This window comes from Eremomyces bilateralis, assembly GCF_010015585.1.
Source record: "Eremomyces bilateralis CBS 781.70 unplaced genomic scaffold P152scaffold_39, whole genome shotgun sequence".
Lineage (NCBI taxonomy): Eukaryota > Fungi > Ascomycota > Dothideomycetes > Eremomycetales > Eremomycetaceae > Eremomyces > Eremomyces bilateralis.
In genome coordinates this window covers 32837-53404 of record NW_022985105.1, presented here as the reverse complement: position 1 = coordinate 53404, position 20568 = coordinate 32837, and the positions used below count along the sequence as shown (strand labels likewise).

At 51.6% G+C, this 20568-nt stretch overlaps 7 protein-coding genes across 7 annotated transcripts; 2 read left to right on the top strand and 5 right to left on the bottom strand.

Moving 5' to 3' along the window:
* Window positions 1–436: 436 nt before the first annotated feature.
* P152DRAFT_228181 (isoamyl acetate-hydrolyzing esterase) lies at window positions 437–2084 on the top strand. The gene is made up of 7 exons (XM_033674537.1): window positions 437–523; window positions 713–744; window positions 794–893; window positions 949–988; window positions 1044–1122; window positions 1171–1570; window positions 1624–2084. Exons 1-7 carry the CDS (start codon window positions 505–507, stop codon window positions 1839–1841), a joined length of 888 nt encoding a protein of 295 aa, XP_033529877.1. The 5' UTR covers window positions 437–504; the 3' UTR covers window positions 1842–2084.
* A 1047-nt stretch (window positions 2085–3131) lies between these two features.
* Window positions 3132–6303, top strand: P152DRAFT_517690 (TRP-domain-containing protein; the record flags this gene model as incomplete). The annotated part of the gene is made up of 3 exons (XM_033683024.1): window positions 3132–3426; window positions 3477–3635; window positions 3686–6303. The coding sequence occupies 3 exons, from the start codon at window positions 3132–3134 to the stop codon at window positions 6073–6075; spliced, it is 2844 nt and encodes a 947-aa protein (XP_033529876.1). The 3' UTR covers window positions 6076–6303.
* Window positions 6304–6848: 545 nt separating this feature from the next.
* On the bottom strand, window positions 6849–7618 carry P152DRAFT_453023 (uncharacterized protein; the record flags this gene model as incomplete). The annotated part of the gene is made up of 4 exons (XM_033678336.1): window positions 6849–6925; window positions 7096–7191; window positions 7248–7440; window positions 7616–7618. 4 exons carry the CDS (start codon window positions 7616–7618, stop codon window positions 6849–6851), a joined length of 369 nt encoding a protein of 122 aa, XP_033529875.1.
* Window positions 7619–9193: 1575 nt separating this feature from the next.
* On the bottom strand, window positions 9194–10756 carry P152DRAFT_453022 (uncharacterized protein; the record flags this gene model as incomplete). Its single annotated transcript, XM_033678335.1, has 4 exons — window positions 9194–10239; window positions 10289–10381; window positions 10537–10608; window positions 10669–10756. The coding sequence occupies 4 exons, from the start codon at window positions 10754–10756 to the stop codon at window positions 9194–9196; spliced, it is 1299 nt and encodes a 432-aa protein (XP_033529874.1).
* Window positions 10757–12466: 1710 nt separating this feature from the next.
* Window positions 12467–13524, bottom strand: P152DRAFT_228129 (uncharacterized protein). Its single transcript, XM_033674536.1, has one exon. It carries the CDS (start codon window positions 13338–13340, stop codon window positions 12738–12740), a length of 603 nt encoding a protein of 200 aa, XP_033529873.1. The 5' UTR covers window positions 13341–13524; the 3' UTR covers window positions 12467–12737.
* Window positions 13525–14894: 1370 nt separating this feature from the next.
* Window positions 14895–16167, bottom strand: P152DRAFT_477474 (taurine catabolism dioxygenase; the record flags this gene model as incomplete). Its single annotated transcript, XM_033681587.1, has 4 exons — window positions 14895–15070; window positions 15125–15499; window positions 15556–15897; window positions 16017–16167. 4 exons carry the CDS (start codon window positions 16165–16167, stop codon window positions 14895–14897), a joined length of 1044 nt encoding a protein of 347 aa, XP_033529872.1.
* Window positions 16168–17319: 1152 nt separating this feature from the next.
* On the bottom strand, window positions 17320–17927 carry P152DRAFT_453020 (uncharacterized protein; the record flags this gene model as incomplete). The annotated part of the gene is made up of 2 exons (XM_033678334.1): window positions 17320–17539; window positions 17614–17927. The coding sequence occupies 2 exons, from the start codon at window positions 17925–17927 to the stop codon at window positions 17320–17322; spliced, it is 534 nt and encodes a 177-aa protein (XP_033529871.1).
* Between the last annotated feature and the right edge of the window lie 2641 nt (window positions 17928–20568).

The following is a 20568-nucleotide window of genomic DNA, read 5'->3' as shown; positions in this document are numbered from 1 at the left end:
AAGTTGTCCCTAACTAGGCGAGGACGAAGGAAATTGCACGCTAGGCCCAATTGAGCAATTAATTTCCACCATTATTAGCGTGAGGGAGAAATCTCACCAGCCCTTATGGATATGGAGGATGACTAAGCGGTACCAGCATATGTCTGTATCTCGAGAAGTGAGTTTGATAAGGAAAGCCATATGTTTGGAGATCCATGTTCCATTCAAACACTATGTGATAGGAAACGTCAAACATGAAGCACAATATGATTGTTGTGTCCTAGAAGTTATCATGAAACTCCGCATCGTGATTCTTAGGGCAGCCGAAGACCCCCGGCCGGGTGGGTCAGGCGGTGCATCTGAAACGGCTCGTGACCCTTCAACATGAAGTTCTCCTGCTCGTATAAAGGTATCTTCTCGAACTCTTTGAGCTCGAGCCTTTCCGTCATTCACTTTTTGTCTTACATGAGATCCTAAAATTAAGACACCGATACTTATAATTCGATCAAATCATATGGAGACATCATGACGCGTCTGTCGCCCAGTATGTTGCGAGCAGGGGGACACCCAGGTACACACAAAACTCCAAGTCATCCTCAGTCCCCAGTTCCCAGACCCCAGTCTCAAGTCTCAAGTCTCAAATCTCAAGTCTCAAGTCTCAAATCTCAAGTCTCGCGATTTGCTATTATACATCATGAATTGTATGTACCGTCTGACGCGTTACAATTTCCAGAAACTGGTGTTCTTTATGATGAAAATGCATATGTATGGTTCCGCGCCTTTGATATTCAAGTCTGCGATCTAAGTCCATTAGGGTCCGCTATACGACCTTTTCTTGTTACTAGGGGATTCTATCACCCAGCAGGCTAGTTCCCAAGAGCGAGGATTCGGATTCGCTGCTGCATTGCAAGATGGTTAGTGTCAGAAAATCAACGTGGACCCGACGACGAGAGAATGACCATCCACTAGCGTATATCCGGAAGTTGGACGTGGTCAATCGCGGCCTAAGGTACTTCAAAAATTCCTCCTGAGTCATTCAAGTGGCATGCATTGACTGGGAGCAGCGGTTACAACACAGATATGGCTATCAAAGTCCTCCTCCGCTGTATCCCAGCCGTCACCGAAGCCCGAATGCGTCTCATGGTATATTCAGTCTCTTCATTGGTTGTTCGCAAGGCTCATATAAAGCAGACCGTCTTCTTCGGCGCCAACGACTCATGCTGGCCAACTTCATACCTCAATCAAAGCGTTCCGCTTCCACGGTACCTCGAAAACCTAACTCATCTAATGACCCATGCGAAAGTGAAGGCCCATAACGCTCGAATAATCCTCATTACCCCACCCCCGATCAACGAGTACATGCAGTGGGTTGTTGATCAAGCCAAAGGCTACAATCAACCCCGGCGGACTGCTGAGCGGACGAAAGAGTATGCCGAGGCGACGAGAGAACTTGGTGAGAAACTGGGCGTTCCAGTCGTGGACATGTGGACAGTAATCATGCTGAAAGCTGGTTGGGAGCTTGGAAGTTCGGTACTACCTGGCAGCCGAAAATTTGGACCGAATCCAGTCTTGGAGGAGTTGTTGCATGATGGTGAGTTATGGTCGCTCCGGTTCGGGGTTTGATGACAAGCTCATGTGTTGCAGGTCTTCACCTATCTCCCTCGGGATATCGCATCCTGTACGATGAAGTGCTCCAGGTGATTCGAAAAAATTGGCCGGATCAGCTGCCAGAACATCTGACCAATGTCCTGCCCAACTGGGATAATCCGGATTGGCATCACGGAGACGGCTCTTTTGAGAGTGCTACGGGTGCGAGCAACGGGCAATCTTCCGGTCCGGGCCACAAGGTGTTCCACACTTAGCGATTGCAAATCGGCAAGTCTCACACATCAATCCGTACCCACGACCCGGCATGAACTACCGTCTCTCCTACGTCCTGTTCATCAAACTTCCTCGTAGGAATCATTCCGCACATGTGTTAGAAGAGCATGTCTTCCGAACTAGTTAGCGAGGTCCAAATACTCGACATTGTAGTGCAACCGTATATTCTAATCATACCCCCAAAATCCCGATATTTGTATTCAATAACTTGGTGCTCGTGGCGTCGTCATCGATCTTGCAAACTGCTGTCTGTTTGATTGGTGGCCGTTAGGCGTTAGACTTTGGTACGATATTCGGTAACTAGTCGCTAGCCCCCGCATATCCCGGCACTAAAGCAAGCCACCACCGCCGATCGGGACTCCCACGAATGGTTCAAGTTCCAACCGTGGGTGACGAACCGATTGCGGAGGGCGGAGAAGGAGACAGCTCATGGGTCGAACTTCCGGTTTCTATAGATTATATAGACTTCATGCTCTTCTGTTAATAGTAATTAGAAGAGGAAGGATTATCCGCAGACTACCAACAAGACCACAGGTGTCACTGCAATGACGCATCCTCGCTGGTCCCGTTGATGGGCTCAGTCAATGAATCATTTCAAGGTACAGCTATGAGACACGGTCGATCTAATTAGAGAAGATCTAGATTTGGATCAGAAGAGCACTTTAGAAACTGTGTCAGCAGCCTCTAAGTTTGCTGCAGGTCTGAATTCTAGGTTACGCTCGCCTGCTGGTGTGCGGGAGAAGGGTGCCGTAGAAATGCTGAAGTGCGGAATGAGGTCACTCTCGCAGCATGAATCGTCGTCCATCACCGAATGCGTCCACAGCTGGCAAATGTCGAGAATATCATCGACGCGCTGTTCAGGTTGCGCTGTGATGTCGCTTTGCTTATTACTGTTGTCTCTATAGAAGTTGAAAATCCCAGGCTTTCAGTGTGCAGCACCTTCCCTTAGTTGCTGGCATTCTTGCCATCGAGAATGAAAGATGAAGCCAGAGTGAATGGTCAAGGTGTTAATTCCCATTGTACGAGTCTTGAATGCGCAAACACTTGGTACAATCATTATACCACTTTGTCGATTCTCGAATTCACTTATCGTCTATTGATGAATCCAATCGACGGCCATCGGCCCTTATATTCACTTTCAGTTTCAAGGGGAACTCTGGTCAAATATCCCCACCATCCTCGACCCTCCGGCTGAGACTTGTTCTCATACAATGCCAAATGGAGATTTAGCAAGCATCTAAATTCGTCCTTCGAAGCTTCAGGAGTCCAAGATGTCGGTTTTCCGTGGCATCCTCGTGTTCCTCCTCGTCCTCTTCGCCGTATTCCAACAGACGTTGGCGATCGTCCCCAAAGAGAAATGGATCACGGTCCAGGGCCCTGACGGCAAAAAGATCCCCCTCCGAGATAGCCGGAAGCCAGCCCTATATACTGGGGATTTTGGCGACTGTATGGGCAGCAGCTCATTGGTCAAGGTGACCAGGTTCGATGCCGCGTTTTACAAGGATAACATGACAGTGGTGTTTCATTTGCAAGGGTCGACCACCCTGGCGAAGGAGGCGGTTATGAGTTCGTCGATCTCTTCAACGTCGAGCAGCAATGGAAACTGATCTTCATAGTGTACATCGGCGTCTCCGCATATGGCGAAACCCGTTTCCAGCTGCCCTTCAACCCATGCAGTGCCAATATCCGGAGCGCATGCCCTCTCAGCAAGTCTATCCCGATCGAGGCCAGAGGGAATATCCTAGTCGCCCCTGAAGACATCGCGAATATTCCTGGTATGACATCTACTTTCGGAATGAGGAAACATGACGCTGATGTGGCTTAGATATTGCCCTTACGATTCCAGATTTCGAAGGCAGAGCCATCTTTCAAATATTTGCCAACTCCACGAAGTCAGAAATTGGATGTATCTCAGCGGTGGTCACTAATGGCGCCACGTTCTCTCACCCGTACGCAGTCGGGTCCCTATTGGGGGTTTTCGCAACCATTGCCATCGTCTCCTCTTTCGCTACAGCAATCTATGGCCACAATGTCCCTGAGATGAGGAAGCACTATGCGCATTCCATGTCTGTTCTTGTGGTCTTTGCCGTCTTCCAGCACATTTACTACACTGGGGCTTTGTCTTTGAACTTGCCCAGTGTCCTGGTAGCATTCTGGAGCAACTATGCGTGGGCCGGTGGAATGATTTTCACCAAGTCGATGCAAAGCTCGATCAACCGTCTAGTTGGAGAGGACAAGGGCAACCCCATGGCCGTTGGTGCCTCAGGAACTGGTTTCCGAATCGAGAATCTTGCCGGCAAATATGACCTCCGGAAGATCTACAAAAGAGACGCGGACGATTCCACTCATATGTGGGCGACGAGAGCCCTTTTGACTGAGGCAAACGGGTTTAGCCGGTATGGCAAAGCCGCTAACGCTGGGCTACCGCTACCTGGAAATTACTCTGGATTTGCGGGCACGCTCTCTTTCGAAAATATCCCAGCCTCGAATGCGTTCATGACCGGGTTCCTCTGGCTACTCACTGCCGTCGTTATAATCGGAAGCTCAGTTGCACTGTTCAAATGGACCCTGGAGGGTATGATGCGGGTCAATCTCGTCAAAGGTCATCGACTTGGTTTTTTCAGGAAGAACTGGCAATTCTACACCCAAGCAGCAGTCTTGAGGACGTTGTTCATCGGATTCTTCATGATAATATTCCTTACAACATTCCAGTTCACCTATCATGGCGCTTCGGCAGTCATAGGCATTTCTACCACGGTCTTCCTCCTTTTCTTCATTGGCGGCTTCACTCTTGCAGGATACGCTGGTTACTATCGCATGAAGCGTGGAACTTGGACCTTCGGCAAGGAAGTGTTCTGCGTTGGGAAGGGAAGGGTTCTCAAAATCATGCCGTGGTGGACTATCTCCCGCGACAGCGTCTCGCATTCTGAGGGTGAAAGGGGTACTATCCACTTCTGTGTCCCGGTCATTAAATACACTCCTAACGAAGATGGGATAACGGTGCACGAAGATATCGACTACATGACTAGGTTTGGTTGGCTCGTCTCTCGGTATCGCCGATCGCAGTGGCTCTTCTTCTGCTACTGGTTAGCTTATGAGTTCGTTCGTGCAACATTGTACGGCGGGGCAAGCGGGCATCCGATGGTCCAAGTCTTCGGACTCCTCGCCGTCGAAACCCTCGCCTTCTGCGGCATCATCTACGCCAATCCCTACGAATCTCGCCGCCTCAACGCTCTCGTCGTCTACCTCCTCGGCTTCAGCAAGGTTGCCACCCTCGCCCTCGCTGCCACCTTCCACACCCCCTTCGCCCTCCCCCGCATCCCCGCCACCGCTATCGGCATTGTCATCATCGTCCTTCACAGCCTCCTCACCCTCTTCCTCCTCGTCGCCATCGCCATCAGCGCCGCCACCTCCTGGATGAGTATCATGCGCGACCGCCCCACTGAGGACTTCCATCCGCAGCGCTGGCGCCGCCTCCGCGAGAAATACTTCGCCTACCTCGCCCGCGCAGGCTCGACTCCCTCCGAGGAGGACGCCCAGGAGAAATCACCGTCCATCAGCGTTGAAAGCTTGTTGTTCTGGCGCAAGCGACCCAACGCGTCGCGTCTCGCGTCCGAGAGCACTACCAGCACCGTGGCGCCCGTAACGGGGTTCCGGGTCAGCAGTGTGCGTCGGATCGCGAAGATCGAGGATGAGGACCCGGATATCAGGAGCGAGCGAGCGCTGTCTGCAGCGGACTTCCATGCGGATCCGGTACTGGTCAACCCCGCTGCAGATGAGGACGAAACCACACGTGCTCCGTCGAGCGTGGCACAGTCTGTGAGCCCGAATATGTCTCCTGAGCGCATTGCCATACCCCGGCGTCCGCGGCTGGAGCGGATAGATACGGGGGTTGAGTGGGATGGGACGCCGGCGGATGCGGCGTCGCGTCCGCGCAGTGACGCTAGTGTGGACAGCGGGAGCTCTGGCTCCAGATCACCAGGGGTTTCGGAGGGGGGTGCAAGCGGCTTGACGGTTGCTCGGGTTCGGAGGAGTCGGAGTGATGGAAGTACATCGGTGTCGAGGTCAGAGTCGTCGGGGACGAGGTCGGCGTCGGGAGGACTGAGTTATGGGTCGTTGCCGAGGGGGGCGGTGCCGCATAAGGCGAGTTGGAGTATGCGGGAGCTAGGTGGCGGGGGTATCGGTGTCGAGAGGAGTGGGAGTGTGGACAAGTGAGGGGAATCGGCTTATTGGTCTGAACTCGTTCATCACATTAGTCATGATGATATCTTATGCATCATAGACGGCGCATGAGTTTACCTTACCGCTTCGTTGGGGCGAAGGTATGGACCAGAAAAAGAGTTTGGGACATAGGCGGCGTTAGTCGGTGGATCTGCTAGTCTTTCGGATCGGATATGTTGATATGAGATCGTGAGATCATGCTATGGATAGATAATCAACGATATTCGAACATCCAAGTTGCCTTTGTAGTAGAATTCGGTTGCCTGCTCAACGTGGGATCTGTAATACACACTCGTAGGAAAGCAGAATCCAGGACGTACGGTATGGTAATCAACGAGAACGGAATAAGATTAAGGAAGACCCAACGGTGCGGTAGGGACGTCCACAAGGCATAGATATCCGATGAGGTTCGAGGTGCCATCCACGACTAAATGTCGACGGAATGTTGGTTCTACCAACGGCTCTTATCTATTCTCCTCAAGGATGTGGATAAAATGGAGTTCAGTAGACGACAGAAATGACCGAAACGAAGGAGATGAATTTGTGTAGAACAAGCGGATCCCTTAGGCATAGAGAGAAGCGTGGTCAGAGAAATGGAAAGGGGTGCTCAGACTGGTTCTGGATCGTGCAGGATCGGAAGGGCCCGAACGGAAGCAGATCGATAGAGGGCATCATTCGGGAGAATCAAGGAGACTTTGTTCAAATCCAGGGCTTTCAGAATCCATATAATACAGCAGTTTTACTCGTACGCCATCGAACGACTCCCACTATTCGGTGATCCGTTGCTCTTCACCGTAGCATGCCTCAACACAATGGCCCCCACCTGCATCACCAGCCAAGGATCCTGGATGCCATCCATAGATATCGAGTGATCCTCAGTTCATCTTGCTTCTCTCCGTCGACTCCGCAATGCCACCCCGAACTCTACTTTGTGAAATATCTCGTAATCTTCGCCAACACTGTTGTTCCCGTTAGCTCCATCTCCCAAATCCCCACGATCCCCTCCTAACTTACCATGCAACGCCACCACACTCGCAATAAACACCACGCTCAACACCATCACCACCACCGGATCGACCTTCAACCCCGGTGAATCATCCGTATACAACTCTACCCGTCCGTTAGCTCCGATCCTTTCTGCCAGCCATCGAACCCAAATCACATACTCAACATCGTCCCGGAACTCCCACCGGCGCCCGCCGCGCGCGTGCTGCTCGGTCGGGCATTCTGCGCGCGGTCGGCGCGCTCGGCGGCGGCTTTGCGGCGGATAGCAGTTGCGGGGCCGCCCGGGGGTTTGGGGGAGGAGGGGCGGGAGGTGGAGGCGCCGGTGGAGGTGCCGGTTGCGGGTGGAGATGTGGACTGGGGGTGGTTAGTTATGGGATTGGGGGGGTTCGTGGGGATTAGGAGGAGGGAGAGGAAGGGGGCGGGAGATTCATAGGGGAGATTCTGAGCGCGGAAAGGGCGCGCTTAGGGGAGTTGTGTGTGGATGGCATTCCTGGTGATGGGGATGTGCGACGAGGTGGAGAGAGCGTACCATTGTGTGTGGATGGAGTTGGAAAAGGCGCGGCAGGCCTTTCCCTTTAGATGGACTGGATTTTTGGAAGGCGGCTAGGACGAGGAGGATGGAATATAGAGAGGTCTGCTGGTGGCGGAGGCAATTCAATGGAGTTGTGTGAGGATTATCAGAAGCTCAAGGTGCGAAGTCGTGAAGTTGAGGACACGATTTCGTGGAGAGCAAGGGTGACCGGGTTGTCCCGTTTGGGTTTAGCGTAATCTGGATCGACTCCTGGAAATCGACGCTGCAGATTAATGTGAAGAACCACCAACACAGAATTAATGGACAAGATATGTCTGCACCGTAGAGAGACAATGCACATTCATCTTCATTCAGTGGCACAACAATTAACTGTAGAAACAGTAATCACCATATTTTAGGTTCCTTGACTACAGTAAACTAACATCCCCCAAATCCGCATCCAGGAAACCCTCCAAAGTCCAACCCTACACAAACAAACCCCAAAAGCAAAAACACGAACCCAGAACCCCAAATTATAGACTGCGACTCCGCCGCCCGATGCAACAGAACGCACACTGTAGCCTCCCGCGATGGCCGATCGATCGTGGCTCCGCCGCCCATTAGGCTATCCGCACTCTTGAGCAACTCCAAGATCCTGAAACCGTGCCGAGGGAACCGAAATATCCCGCATGAACACACAACCGATGATGCGGCTCGTGGAATGAGAAGGGGAAGATATGACGAGAGGATGGAATCGTGCGCGTCTGAGGACAGGGTAGAGTAATTTGTCCGTCGATGCAAGCAGCCACCAGACTCCCAGTATCCACCCAGTCCACATCCCGCCCACCGATGTTACATAGATCGCACTGATACACACACACACACACACATACACACACCACACAACGCGCCATCCTCGAAAACCATATCCCACCACGAAAACCGAGAAATCACCCATCTCCCCACAACCCGCAACGCACGGGTATCTCCCAATGACGATGTGTTTTGATCGCTACCGCGCCACATAAATGCAGAAGAAGCAACGCGACATCCGCGTTCGAAATAACTCCGAGTTCCACCCATTCCGTACCGTGGGGGGGAAGACCGGTGTCCACCGCCCGTATACACATTTGTTGGACAGGGGTTGTCTCGAGAGGGGCGGAAGAAAACAGGGGGAGTCGGGGGAAAACAAACGCCGAAGAAAGGGAAACAAGATGATGCGAAAGGAAATGGTGGATTGCTGGGGAGAAAGGAAAAGTCGATGAGCGCCCGAGACCGTGAGAGTGTGCCGTCGTCGAAGAGGAAGTAAGGCAAACCCAATTGTGTGTCCGTGAGTGTGTTGTCCCCAAATTGCCCGAAAGCCCCGGATCCCGTTCCGTGGTTGCGTCCATGGTATTACCGATACCGAAACCCGTCGCCGTGCCACGCAAAGCCAAAAGAAAAATCCCCCATCCGATGACAGAGAGAGCCAGGAAGGAAAAAAAAAGCGTTCGAACACCGCATTAATGCCGCCGAGAAGCGAAACCGCATGCACCGGAACCCACGCCGCCAAAAATGAAACCGAGAGGGAATTAAGTCGTCGTGTGAGATCGCCGATCAACTCCACGCGACACCCGCCTGCATTCCCAATCCGCTCTTCGTGCCCCAGACACCGCCGTTGTTCCCCCACGCGCCCAGGCCGCTAACTTGCTTCTCCACGCCGGCACCCTGCGCGCTCGACGTCGTCGCGCTGGTGCTGCGCTCGTTGGACAGTCCCTCGCCGGCGTTGTAGCCGAATGACAAGGGGCTCGGCAGGCCGGGGGTGGTTGCGCGCTTGCTCTGCGGCGGGCCGGCGGGGCGGGTGCCGATGGGGGCGACGGTGCCGGTGGAGGAGGGGGCGGAGCCTTTGCCAGGTTGGGTGGTGGGGGAGCCGGCGGGGGAGGAGGTGGAGGTGCGGGAGGATTGTTGAGCGGGGGGATTGGCGTTGTCGAAGAGGGAGAAGGTGGTGGGTTGGGTGGTGGAGGCGGGGGAGGAGGTAGAGTTGGCACGGGAGCGGGATTGTTGGGGGGGAGGGGCGTCCTTGTTGGGGGGTTGGGAGGCGTCGGACGGTTGGGAGGGGTCACGGGGGGGTACGGTGCCTTGTGGGGGGTTTTGGCCATAATAGGGGTCGAAGGCGAGGGGAGAGTGGCCGCGGATGCCGGCGGTGGCGACTCGCGCGTCTTGGGAGGGAGGTTGGCTGGCTTCGGTGTACAGGCTCGAGTCGTTGCCGTACAGGGCACGGTGTTGGCGGGCAATGAGCTCACGGCGTTCGTCTTCGCTCATGGTGTTCGGGCTCATCGAGCGGTCAGACTTGTTGTTGCCAGAAACGTCAGCCACGACGCCTGAGGGGCACGTCAGTTGAAACCCTTCATCTCGCGGGGCTCCACGTGAACTGAGCTCCGGGGTGACGAGGAGATTAGACGTACTGCGGTTGTATTGTTGCTCCTGATGGTAGTTGCGCAGTTCGCGTTCGCGAGCGGCGGCGGCTCGGCGCTTGGCTTGAGCGGCCGGATCACCTTCGGTACGGGGACCGTAACGTTGGTTGGCATAGAAGCTTTGCAGGTTGGAGGACGAGCCAGGGCGCCCGCCATCAAACTCAGCAACGGAGTGACGAGATGCCATTCCTGGAGGGATTAGTATACATGGTGGGAAATCCAATGCGGTTGTACATACCATAGTCCACCGCTGGGCCCGCTGGACGCGCAGGCATCATCGGCATAGAGTCGCGCCTCGCTGGCGGAGGAGGGAAAGGCTTGCCGCTCTTGACTAGGTTATCAATAGCACGATCGACCTCTGCAGATTGTTAGATACAATTCCACCACATTTCAGCACCCTGGATTGGTACAGGGGAATGGAGTCATCTGCTCGCTCTCCGCAACCCCGGTGCAAACTTTGTGGTACTAAAAACCGGCGGCACGTACCTTCGAATTGGTGGAGGAACGCAATGGTCCCACTCGAAGAGTCGGGTTCGCGGTTGACCGTTGAACTGTTCCCTGCACGCGATCCGTTAGACAACGCTCCTCAACCTTACTCAACCTCCATTATATCCTTACCAGAACGCGACGGCGCCGCAGGTTGCTCCCAACCTTGCCTGGTCGGGGTCGAAGCACCCCAGGTGTTGTTGTTATCGTAATAGGCCATAGCGTCTCGATGCGATTAGGAGAAAGAGAATATTCGGTATCGGAAACAAATGACCGGATCGTCGGATCAGGAAATGGTGAAGGATTGATAGGCCACGTGCAAGGTGAGTGCTCGAGAGCGCAAGAAATCGGAGGGGGAGCGAGGCTCGAAAACCGCTTCAACACTTCGGATGAACCGTTAGCCGTTGATGTCAAGGTCGTCAACGATGGGAGATGATGGAGGAAGGATGGGGTATGGACAAGTCAACCAAGTGCGGAGAACCGCACCAACAACACTTCGTGTACTACAGAACGCTGGAGGGGAAAACAATGAATTGGACCATTCATTCAAAGACAAGGGATGAACCGGAAGAAGCGATTCACAGCTCTGCAATGGGGGTGTCTGGTGTTCTGCATGCTTACCGAGGAACGGGGGGAGAGGAAAGAAATTTTGTATGGGGCTCACAGGATGAGATGTGGACGGGTGGATGGAAAGGGTAAAGTCGGGAGAAATGGCCGCGGGATTTAAAAGGAGAGGAGGGAGAAGAGGAAGCGGCGATATGCAAGGTGAAAAGAATCACAATGTGATGATATGAATGAGCAAGTGTCACGGTGAAGGAGAGAAGAGAGGGAGGGAAGAAGAAGACACGGAAGAAGCGAAGAAGAAGAAGAAGCCGAGCGGGATGGAAGGATGGAGGATCAAGGATGGAAACAGGATCCAAGCCGACAAATGACAATCACCCAGTATTCACCCTTAAGAGGAATTATTACTAGCGATGGTACTAATACTCATTATTATTGATTATTACGGAAGGCCTCTAACTAATTAAGGGATTTGGTGGAGTGGTTCGCGTTGGCAGAATCATCAATCAGAGTGTCAATCCGAGTGTCAATCACGGTTGTCTCGGGCGTGCGAGTTCAAAAGGAGTCTCTGGGTCCGCCCACGCTAATTCATCCACTTGCATGGTGGCATTAAATCATCATCATGTCCTCGAATTATCCTCATTATCCCCATTATCCTACTGTCATTCGCTCAATTGAATATGGGTAGCTTGTTGATGGTCGATTGTTCTTGATGTCTTGATCCAGATACTTCTACCACTTCATAATCCCCAAGATGGCAAGACCCCAAGAGAAAAGCAGGCCGTAAACACAGAGAAATTTCCCCCATCGCGACTAGACGACTAGCCCATGGCTCCATGCTGATGATTTGCATCCGTGGATGGATCACGCGAACCTCCGGTCCCTCCCCTCCGTCCCTCGCCTGGGAAAATCGGGGGTGCGCGGAAATTGGGACCATATCGGAACCACTTTCGAGGAACCACTGAGCCCTTCAAATATATGATGCTCTTGCCTTGATTTTGATTTCGAAAAAGGGGTTTGGAGTTTGGACTAGTTGATCTCTTCCGATGTTTCTCTTCTGGAGACCGAAGCCGAATCTCAAGTACTTTCAATAACATTCGAGTCTTCGGATGGACTTCTAGATCGGGGTCCCAACCATCAGACGCAACTTTTCATGATCCGTCGGATGCAATCTGAGCGACGCATCCCGGTCCCTGGACATTATCGTGCTGAAGATGAGATTCTGGTGATTGGCGGCTCGACTCGACCACTTCTGATCCGCAGGGAAATCGATGGAATGGCTACAACCGAACTCACAGGTGTCTGCACGATCTTGATGAGATGCTCCAGGACATGCCCTTTTCCTCATCGCAGGGCTCGGGATCGGGATCCTTCATCATCTCACGGAACGCTCCGATCTGCCTCCGTAATTTTCTCATTTTGATTTCTGTATAGTGGCTATACAGAATCCGATGGGCTTGGTATACCGTACTACGTATAACCCTGAGTTCGATATCCCCAGCAATGACACATGTCAATCGTCGAATCCCTCGACGACTCGCTTCCGCTTCGCCATACTTCGTACCCCACCCTCCCTTTCAAGAATCAGCACGCTTGATCCCTACGTCTACTTATGTCCTGTCATCAACCGGAACCGCATATCACTTCGCAGATGCGGAGAACCCCGCTTTGCACAAAGGAACCGCCGACGTCGACTTGATGACCTGCCTTTTATCCGCCATGCGACCATCCACCGTCACCTCTGCCGACAGGGATTCGCGTGGGTGACCCGACGCCTCCTTCGGGTATCCTTGACTAATCTGTACAAACCTCCATCGTTGCGTCGGCTCGCGAGCTGGGAAGGTGAAGATCATGATATCAGGCATGGTACATAAATTGCTCGGCTCGGCCTTCCGATTGTAAGCGTTGGATGGGTGAGGGATTTGGGTTGGATGACACCGATGGCCTTCAACCCACATGGAGACGGGTAGAGAGATCGGGACGAGAGACCCCCAGGACTCGAGCGACCTCGAGCATAAACGCAGCGGGGAGAACCGAGAACAAGTGGGGGATACCTCTGCTAGGTCCCGATCACGTAGTTGTTGATGTGTGCATAATACTGCATATGCAGCAATCCGTGGGCCGTGACATGCAACCGAGAATACCATTCCTTCCGCCAGGCGAGTGACGACCAACAAGGCTCTAGCTCCCTCGGGCCTCGAGTCTCGAGTCTCGACCCTCCACACTGCAATACCGCGTGGCATCCAGTCTTACCCCGAATCCCCATCATGCGCCTCTATATTAATCAGGCTCTGCAGTTCTCCATGCTGGAATAATTCTGTCAGCCCACCTCCATGGCAGCCAGCAGGAGAGCGAACGCCTCGACCGCCTCGAGCACGATCCGATGGGTAAATTCGATATCTGTCATCAATGATCAAATAGCCAGATTGTGACAGGCCCAGAGCGGGACATGGCTTCGACCGTTTCTTGCGCTAATTAGACGGGGATGTCCAGAGGGTTAGGGAAATATTGGACGGGCGCTTGAGGCGGCTACAGTTGCCAGCACCATGGCGGCTTGCGCCATTATTATTACCGGCTGTGGTGACTTTCCTGACCAAGTCCTCGGAGTGCTCATCTCCTCCATCTTCGCCGACGGGTGAGATGTACGGTCTTGTAATCCGGAGACCCATGGAATTCTGTTCTTTGACTTAGGCTTCTCGTTTCTTGACAAAGTATTGGCTCGTTGTAGACTTGAGGGAGCAAATGTAAGATTGAAGAATGCTCAATATTCTGTTGCCATAAGATGAATATGAGAACATGTCTCGGGATTAGGTGATTACAACAGCTATTGAACTTGCTAAATGAGTACCTCCCAATACAGCTTTGATCCAAAATAGAGCATGTCCATAAAGTCGATGATACTTGCAACATTGTCATCCCCGTTGTTTGGCGGCAAACTACCCTCTCCCCACTGAAAGTGTGTCTGCGCTAGAATACCTCATGTCTACTGCCGTGGAGCTGGCGCTGTCTCGTTGCGTTCGTATTTCTATCACGTTTCAGTTCGTGTCGAAATAAAAATTTGATTAGTAATATCTGATTGTCTCAACTACTCTAGGGCACGCCGTCCTCATAGGCTAATACTAAAGTCTTCATGAAATCTAACCCGATTTAGCCCTAGCGCTCATTAAGCCGTCATAGATACTAGCCCAATTAGGTATAGCACTCCCTAAATATTAGTACCTGAGGCTCCCACATCGGTGTTTGGGGATCCTACCCATTCTTTTATAGCTCTCTCCAATTGTATACAGTCTTGTAATCGACATCTTCATCACTCAAATGACCAAACCATAACAGGAATGGACGTGTATGTATATGGCTTCAATCTTCATGATGAAGGATGGTTGGATGACTCAACAATGCTCGGACCTATTAATGCCGCGTTCCTTGAGCCTTAGTGATCATTTGAACTGCCCTAGGTCGGCCACATGGGCCTCGCGAAGAGGCCTGACGGGCGTATGAATATCTCTCTCTCTTATTCTCGCTCTTTTTCTGCCAAAATCCGCCTTGAATGGCTCCTTACACTTTTCTTTAATGCACCTTGAAATTCTCTGATGGGCTATCCGCATTCGTGAACCACCAGACCTCAACATCTCCACAAGTTCGCTATTCTAGTCTTTTCAATTACGCACGGGACTTATTTCAGAAGCTATTATTTCATTCATCATAAGTTCAATTGGCCTCCCTAATTGGTTTAACATGAATAGATGGCTGCGGACTGTAATGCCACGAATGAGCTCCTGAGATTTTCACGGACTCAATCATACACGAATCTTCTCACCAGGAGCATGCTCACGCAGAGCTTCCCTGCGTGACTTGCTATTAGGATCAAAATACGGTCGCTCAGCCAATCCTACCGCTCGGTTCCCGAGGCGCTCACCCTGGCCGTCATAATCGAAGGTTGCGCTGTGGAAGGTGCTTCTGTTGTCCCAGATCGCTAGTCATATATCAGCTCTGAGCCTCAACTTCCTTGGGACGACGGGATGCTTACCGATGTCGTTCGGGTTCTTCCATTTGAGGCGGACCTGCAGGTCGTGGTTCTTGTATATCAAATCTAAGAACCAGCTCAGGAGGGACTTAGACTCTTCTTCCGTCAGTCCATTGATATGCTGGATATGGCCACCAACGGAGAAAAGACTCTTCCAACCTGTCACAGGGTTGGTCCTCACAATGGGATGCACTGCTTTCATCGCGCTACCAACGTTTTCAGGTGCACCGCGGGTCTTGTCATAGAGCTCGAAGCCGGCGCGAGCTGCAGTGGCGCTAAATCCCGGTTGAGCGAAGGTCCCCGTGAGACCCTCAAGGAACTTCTGGTATGGTTCACTGATACGGTCATAGAGCTCATATCCGGATGCCCAGAGGGTGTCTAATAGTGGCTGTTAGCGCTACTAGCGACGATCTACCGTCGTAGGTTCTACCTACCTCCCCCGGTCTTGGGTAGTTCAACAAGTCGAAGCGAGGAATAATCAGCGGGGACCGGCTCGAAGGCGATATCCGAATGCCACAGTCCAGCGCCCAGCGTCTTTGCAGGAGGTTCTTTACCTTCAGCGCTGCCATAAAGCTTCTTGAGCTTGACAGAGCTGATTGTGCCGATCTCCAGATCGGATCCTCCAAACTCCCGGCTAGAGTTTACCAACGGGTGAATGTGCAGGCCCGAGGTTTTTGGCTTTCCCGTCAGTTCGCCGAGTCGCTGAACCAATGCCTTCTGAATATCGTTCGTAAGGTCGTCTTGGGCACGGAAGAAAACGACACCGCGCTGGGATACTGCGAGTGCGTTAGTCTAGAGCACGCCTATATCGGTAAGGGGGTCTTTCTTTTGATGGCCAACTCCTTCAAGAGTTCATCTGCATTTGGAGCATTAATCCACTCGACCAGTTTGGCACTTGAGAATTCCGTGCCGATGACTGGAGTTACATCAAATTGCTCGAATTGATCAAGGAGACCGGACGATTCCAACGGCAGCGGTCTGCCTTTGGTAGCGATTGGAACATCCTGTTCCGTCACTGCGGGAGCCACAATTGCTGAGGGTGCCATATTTGCTAAAATATTCCGTTGTTGAATGAGTTCAAATTGTAATCTGAGTGTTTCTACCTTCCTTTCCAGTGCCGTTGAGTCCTGATTTTATATATCCTGGCGGATATTCGGCACATTTTCAAAACTCCCCGCGTATTATCGAATATACCATACAGATCACGCAACTTTACAATTAACCATTTGTTATCTATCGATCGTTGCTGGTGTCAGATATCGCAGTGGACAAGCTCAGTCTTGACAGACGATCCCAGACGATCACGTATGCCACTCACCCCGTTGCGCCATTCATGACTGCACCATTCATCGAATCAAGTCTATTAATCTACTACAACTCTAGGTCCTAGGATCGTCCCCTAGATCGCGACACGTTCACACATTTCTGACCCAGCTGGGCTCATGGTGGGCGCACGGAACGCGCCGCAACGCGCCGCAATTCTCATTTGCTCCCATTACGAAATATGATGAAATCAACTTCGGTCTTAAGTATCATGTCCGACATCCCAACTAATTACTGAACCTGTGATGATGACACCTAGGGTCACTCAGTGAGCAGTTTGAATAGGTTTATTCGCTAGAATTAAGCTAAAGAAGGGAGAAAGAAAAAAGGAAAGGTAGGAGGACTGAGTTAGACGTATCCGTGGTGGGTGAAATGCAACACTCCACAGAAACCACCACCACGTGACCTCTCATCACGTGGTCAAAACTCCTGATCTGATCTTCATAGGGGCCACCACTCATCGTAGGACCGTGACAACAGTGAAGTGTGTATCATAACAAATTTTTATGACTTAGATACATAACTTACAATGATAAAGATAGTTTTTGTTTATCCTACCTTAGAAATCATAGGCAATTCAGGAATATTTCACATGTTATTAACCAGGAGACATAGCAAGAGATCTGAAGGGGCCTACATTAGTTCATTAGACATGTCTCATCCCATCTATCAATATCCAAACGCTGTGTCCAGTCTAGAAAATCCAATCAAGTGTTGCTAGCTTAACTAGACCCACCGTTTGGTGAATCTCCCCAGGTCCTGCGGTATCTGGCTTGACCCGACCAGGGATTCGCTTCAATTAGTCTGGCGGTCGACTCTTCCCGCACAAAGGAGGCACGGTATGGTTCTTGCTGGTCGCGTTTTCGTTTAAGGTATTAACTTGTGTCGGTCGTGTCGTTCTGAAGGGTAGCTCTACCGGTGGTAGGCAAAGACTTCATGGTGCCTCCCTTTGCCCAGCAGCCTGCACGGCTTTCGTCTGCCGAGGGATATGACTTGCCGTCTTCCCTGCTGAGGACGGAGACATCGTAGCGACCAGCTTTTGCCTTGCCTCCTGCAGGGCTTCCAGCCGCTGATTCTGAACCCTTATCATTTCCACTGCTTCGGGCGTTAAAGGTCCACTCACGTCCTTATCCTCATGAATCCAGGTCTCGCCGGGTAGCCGTCCTCACTTCGGATTCCAAATTTTGTCTTCCACCCGTTGTGCTTTGACGCTCTCATATGCCACTTCATCAACATCGATGTCGAGTTTTCCACTGTAGTCGAACTCGTCTTGAATCCATTCTCGCTCTTTAGACAACTGGAAAAGAAATTGGTTTCGGGGCCGCGAGGCTGCAATATCCAGCTTCAACGTTGAGAATAGATCAGCATGACTCTTGATGGTAAGAAGCGCATCATGATCCCTCAGCAACGCTTGTTGCTTTTCGATAATTTTAGATTCTCTCTCCCGCCTTCGACGCTTTTTGCGACTGAGGACCCGACCCATTCCAATGATTGATGCATCCCGACTAGGTTGTATTTCTTCTTCCTCTTCCACATCTTATTCGGACGCAGAATATCGTAGGATTTCCGCTGCAAGACTGTCTGAAACCGCTCGTAATTTCAATATCTCTTCTGTTGCATATTCTGCGTTAGTTTGGGAGCGGTCTGTGCCGGTCCTATTATCTGTATGCGGTCGAACGGGTTCCATCGCACTCTGCTCATGAACCCAGTAGGCGGTGTATTCTGTTCCATCGGCGATTCGTGGCCCTCTGAAACTTCTCGATATTGAAGACGAGCTCCATGTATTCGTTGAAGAGCGGGAATCACGAGGCCATGCAGGCCCATTCTCTTCTCCAGATCCGTCGTTCAATCCAGCGAGCCCTGACATTATTCTCGGAATTTGCTCGGTAATCAGAAGATTGGTCAAAACGTAGCGTCTGCCTCCGCCCGAGTCTTTCCTCTTGCCCTTGATATAATATTCGTTCTCTCCCTACGGACTTGGCTTTCGAACTGTGCGACGGGTTTCGAACGTCGGCGGTCAAATATTCGATCGTAGTACCTGGTCATCTCATTCGCTTCTTCACTTGCCCCGGGAGTATCAGGTTACGTGGTGGTGCCAGATGTCTGGTAGGAAGGAGGAGAGTCGCTATAACGCCGTGTTCTCTCCGCTTTAAGTTGCTCTGTGTCCTCTTGAAAGCGCCTTAGAGTCTCCGTGAGCTGCGGAGAATATCGTGGGCCTGTGGCTTAAGTTAAACGAGGCCATTGCGAAAACTGTAGCAGAGGAAGGCAAAGTAGCCGAGATAGCGCTCTCGGAGTTTGCCAGTACTGTTCATCAGCGCCGTTGGTATAATCAATGTGTATTCATAGAGTGAGATTATTGGGAGTTTCAGCTACAGGTCATGGGTGGCATCGATCAGGAATTTTGGTACAAGAAGTCGCATGATCTGAATATACTGCAAGTGAACCTCTACTTCAACTTTTAATATGCTTCGAGGTCTTGAAAGGTCAGCAAGGAGTGCAAGGCCTTAAAATGCGTTGCGAACACATCGCGAGGCTGCTCTGGGGAAATCATGTGCTAACTTAGGTTAAATTGGGCGATTAATTTCCATTAGTTATTACTAGCGTTTGGCTGTTCCACTCTACTACACCTCATCACAACTTCACAGTTCACACATCAACCTGCATCCACCATCCAGTACAATGTTCCATTCTGATATGACCTACTTCTGTCATCTACTATGAAGGTCACATAATATATAATAAGATGATATCAGAATGGGCCCCTACCAGAACTGATTCAGAGCGTCACGCGAAAGAGCAGACCAACTAGTGTTTCCGTCGTCGTGTGAGCCACCTGTGGTCATCCGCTTTCCGTGACACCAGTCAGCGCGTCAGAGGACTGTCTGCACCCTCCAACCTTCGACAGAGACCGAATACAATGTGGTTGATCAGATTCAGAAGGTCATGTGTATCCCTTCTTATTTCTGCGGCACGGCTGGAACCGTATTCCCCCCCCTGGGAACAGAGCGGAAATGATGTCAGGTCTCAGTGGGTGATACAAGCATGGGAGACAAGGCAAACTGAAGGTGATAAGGATCGGATATCCCTGCTTTCCTTCCAAGATGTCCTGGCTGGAAATGATGGCTTTGCTTCTAATTTCACCCGTTTCATTCTGCTTCACTCCTTGCATGCTGTTTTGGTCTGCGTGTTGATGTCCTTGATTTTTCGGTAGTGCCCCTTTCTTCTGATTCTTGCACTCAAGTCCTTTTGCCAACAGATGATGCTGCTTCTTTTACGCATGACTATTGTTACACAGGCTCGAACGGCGCCAAACAATCCGGACTGTCAATAGGTTGGGCAAGACGAAGTCGTGAAAACACTATCATATCTCCTGAGATCTGGCTCTTGAACACTACAGCATCGTTATTGTCGATATCTCAATAGACTGTTAGCGTGGAGACTGATCTATAAGACTATCCGTTCGTCCACGATGGATCCGATGCTGCAGAACATAGAAAGGACAGCGTATAGTGAAATCACTCCTGACGGAGTCATGGCACGTACGACCAGTAAACTTTCTGACAGTGGATATGCCAACATGCCGTGAGTCTGCCATACAATAATCCCAGACACGTGGATAGAAGATGGCTGTTAAACTGACTGCAGTACTTCCCCTGGATCACAGGCGTCTCATAAAACTCCTCACCATGCTCCATGGGTCGGTATCTTCCACGACGGACAGTCACCCCTCCGCGACGATGAAGCAGTGTGTAGAGAGGCTTATAAGCCATCTCCTCCGGCGCCTATATCTTCCCTTACGCGGACCAGATGGATTAACGATACCAGTCTCTCTAACCTTCGAATCAGCGCTTGAGGGACGGTTGGGGTGGTGTAACCAGCAGGCGAGTGTTACTATGGACACATCGCGTCAACCGGCCCATCTGACGGCCCTCCCAAACGAGCTTCTCCACGAAATAGTTTCCTACCTCCGCCCCTGCCACCGCGTCTCCCTCCGCCTCACCTCCACCTCCCTCCATACCCGCATCCCACCCCCCACCATCCTCCCTCCCTGCGACCACAAATGGCTCTCCAAAACCCTCCTCTCCACCCCCCAATCTCACTACTGCTACCTCTGCAACGCCCTC

Coding starts and splice junctions, on each gene's coding strand:
- P152DRAFT_228181 (XM_033674537.1), top strand. Junction 1,123..1,170: donor AAGCCCGAATGCGTCTCATG/GTATATTCAGTC, acceptor CATATAAAGCAG/ACCGTCTTCTTCGGCGCCAA. Junction 1,571..1,623: donor GGAGGAGTTGTTGCATGATG/GTGAGTTATGGT, acceptor CATGTGTTGCAG/GTCTTCACCTATCTCCCTCG.
- P152DRAFT_228129 (XM_033674536.1), bottom strand. CDS start 13,340: ATGCCACGCGGTATTGCAGTGTGGAGGGTCGAGACTCGAGACTCGAGG.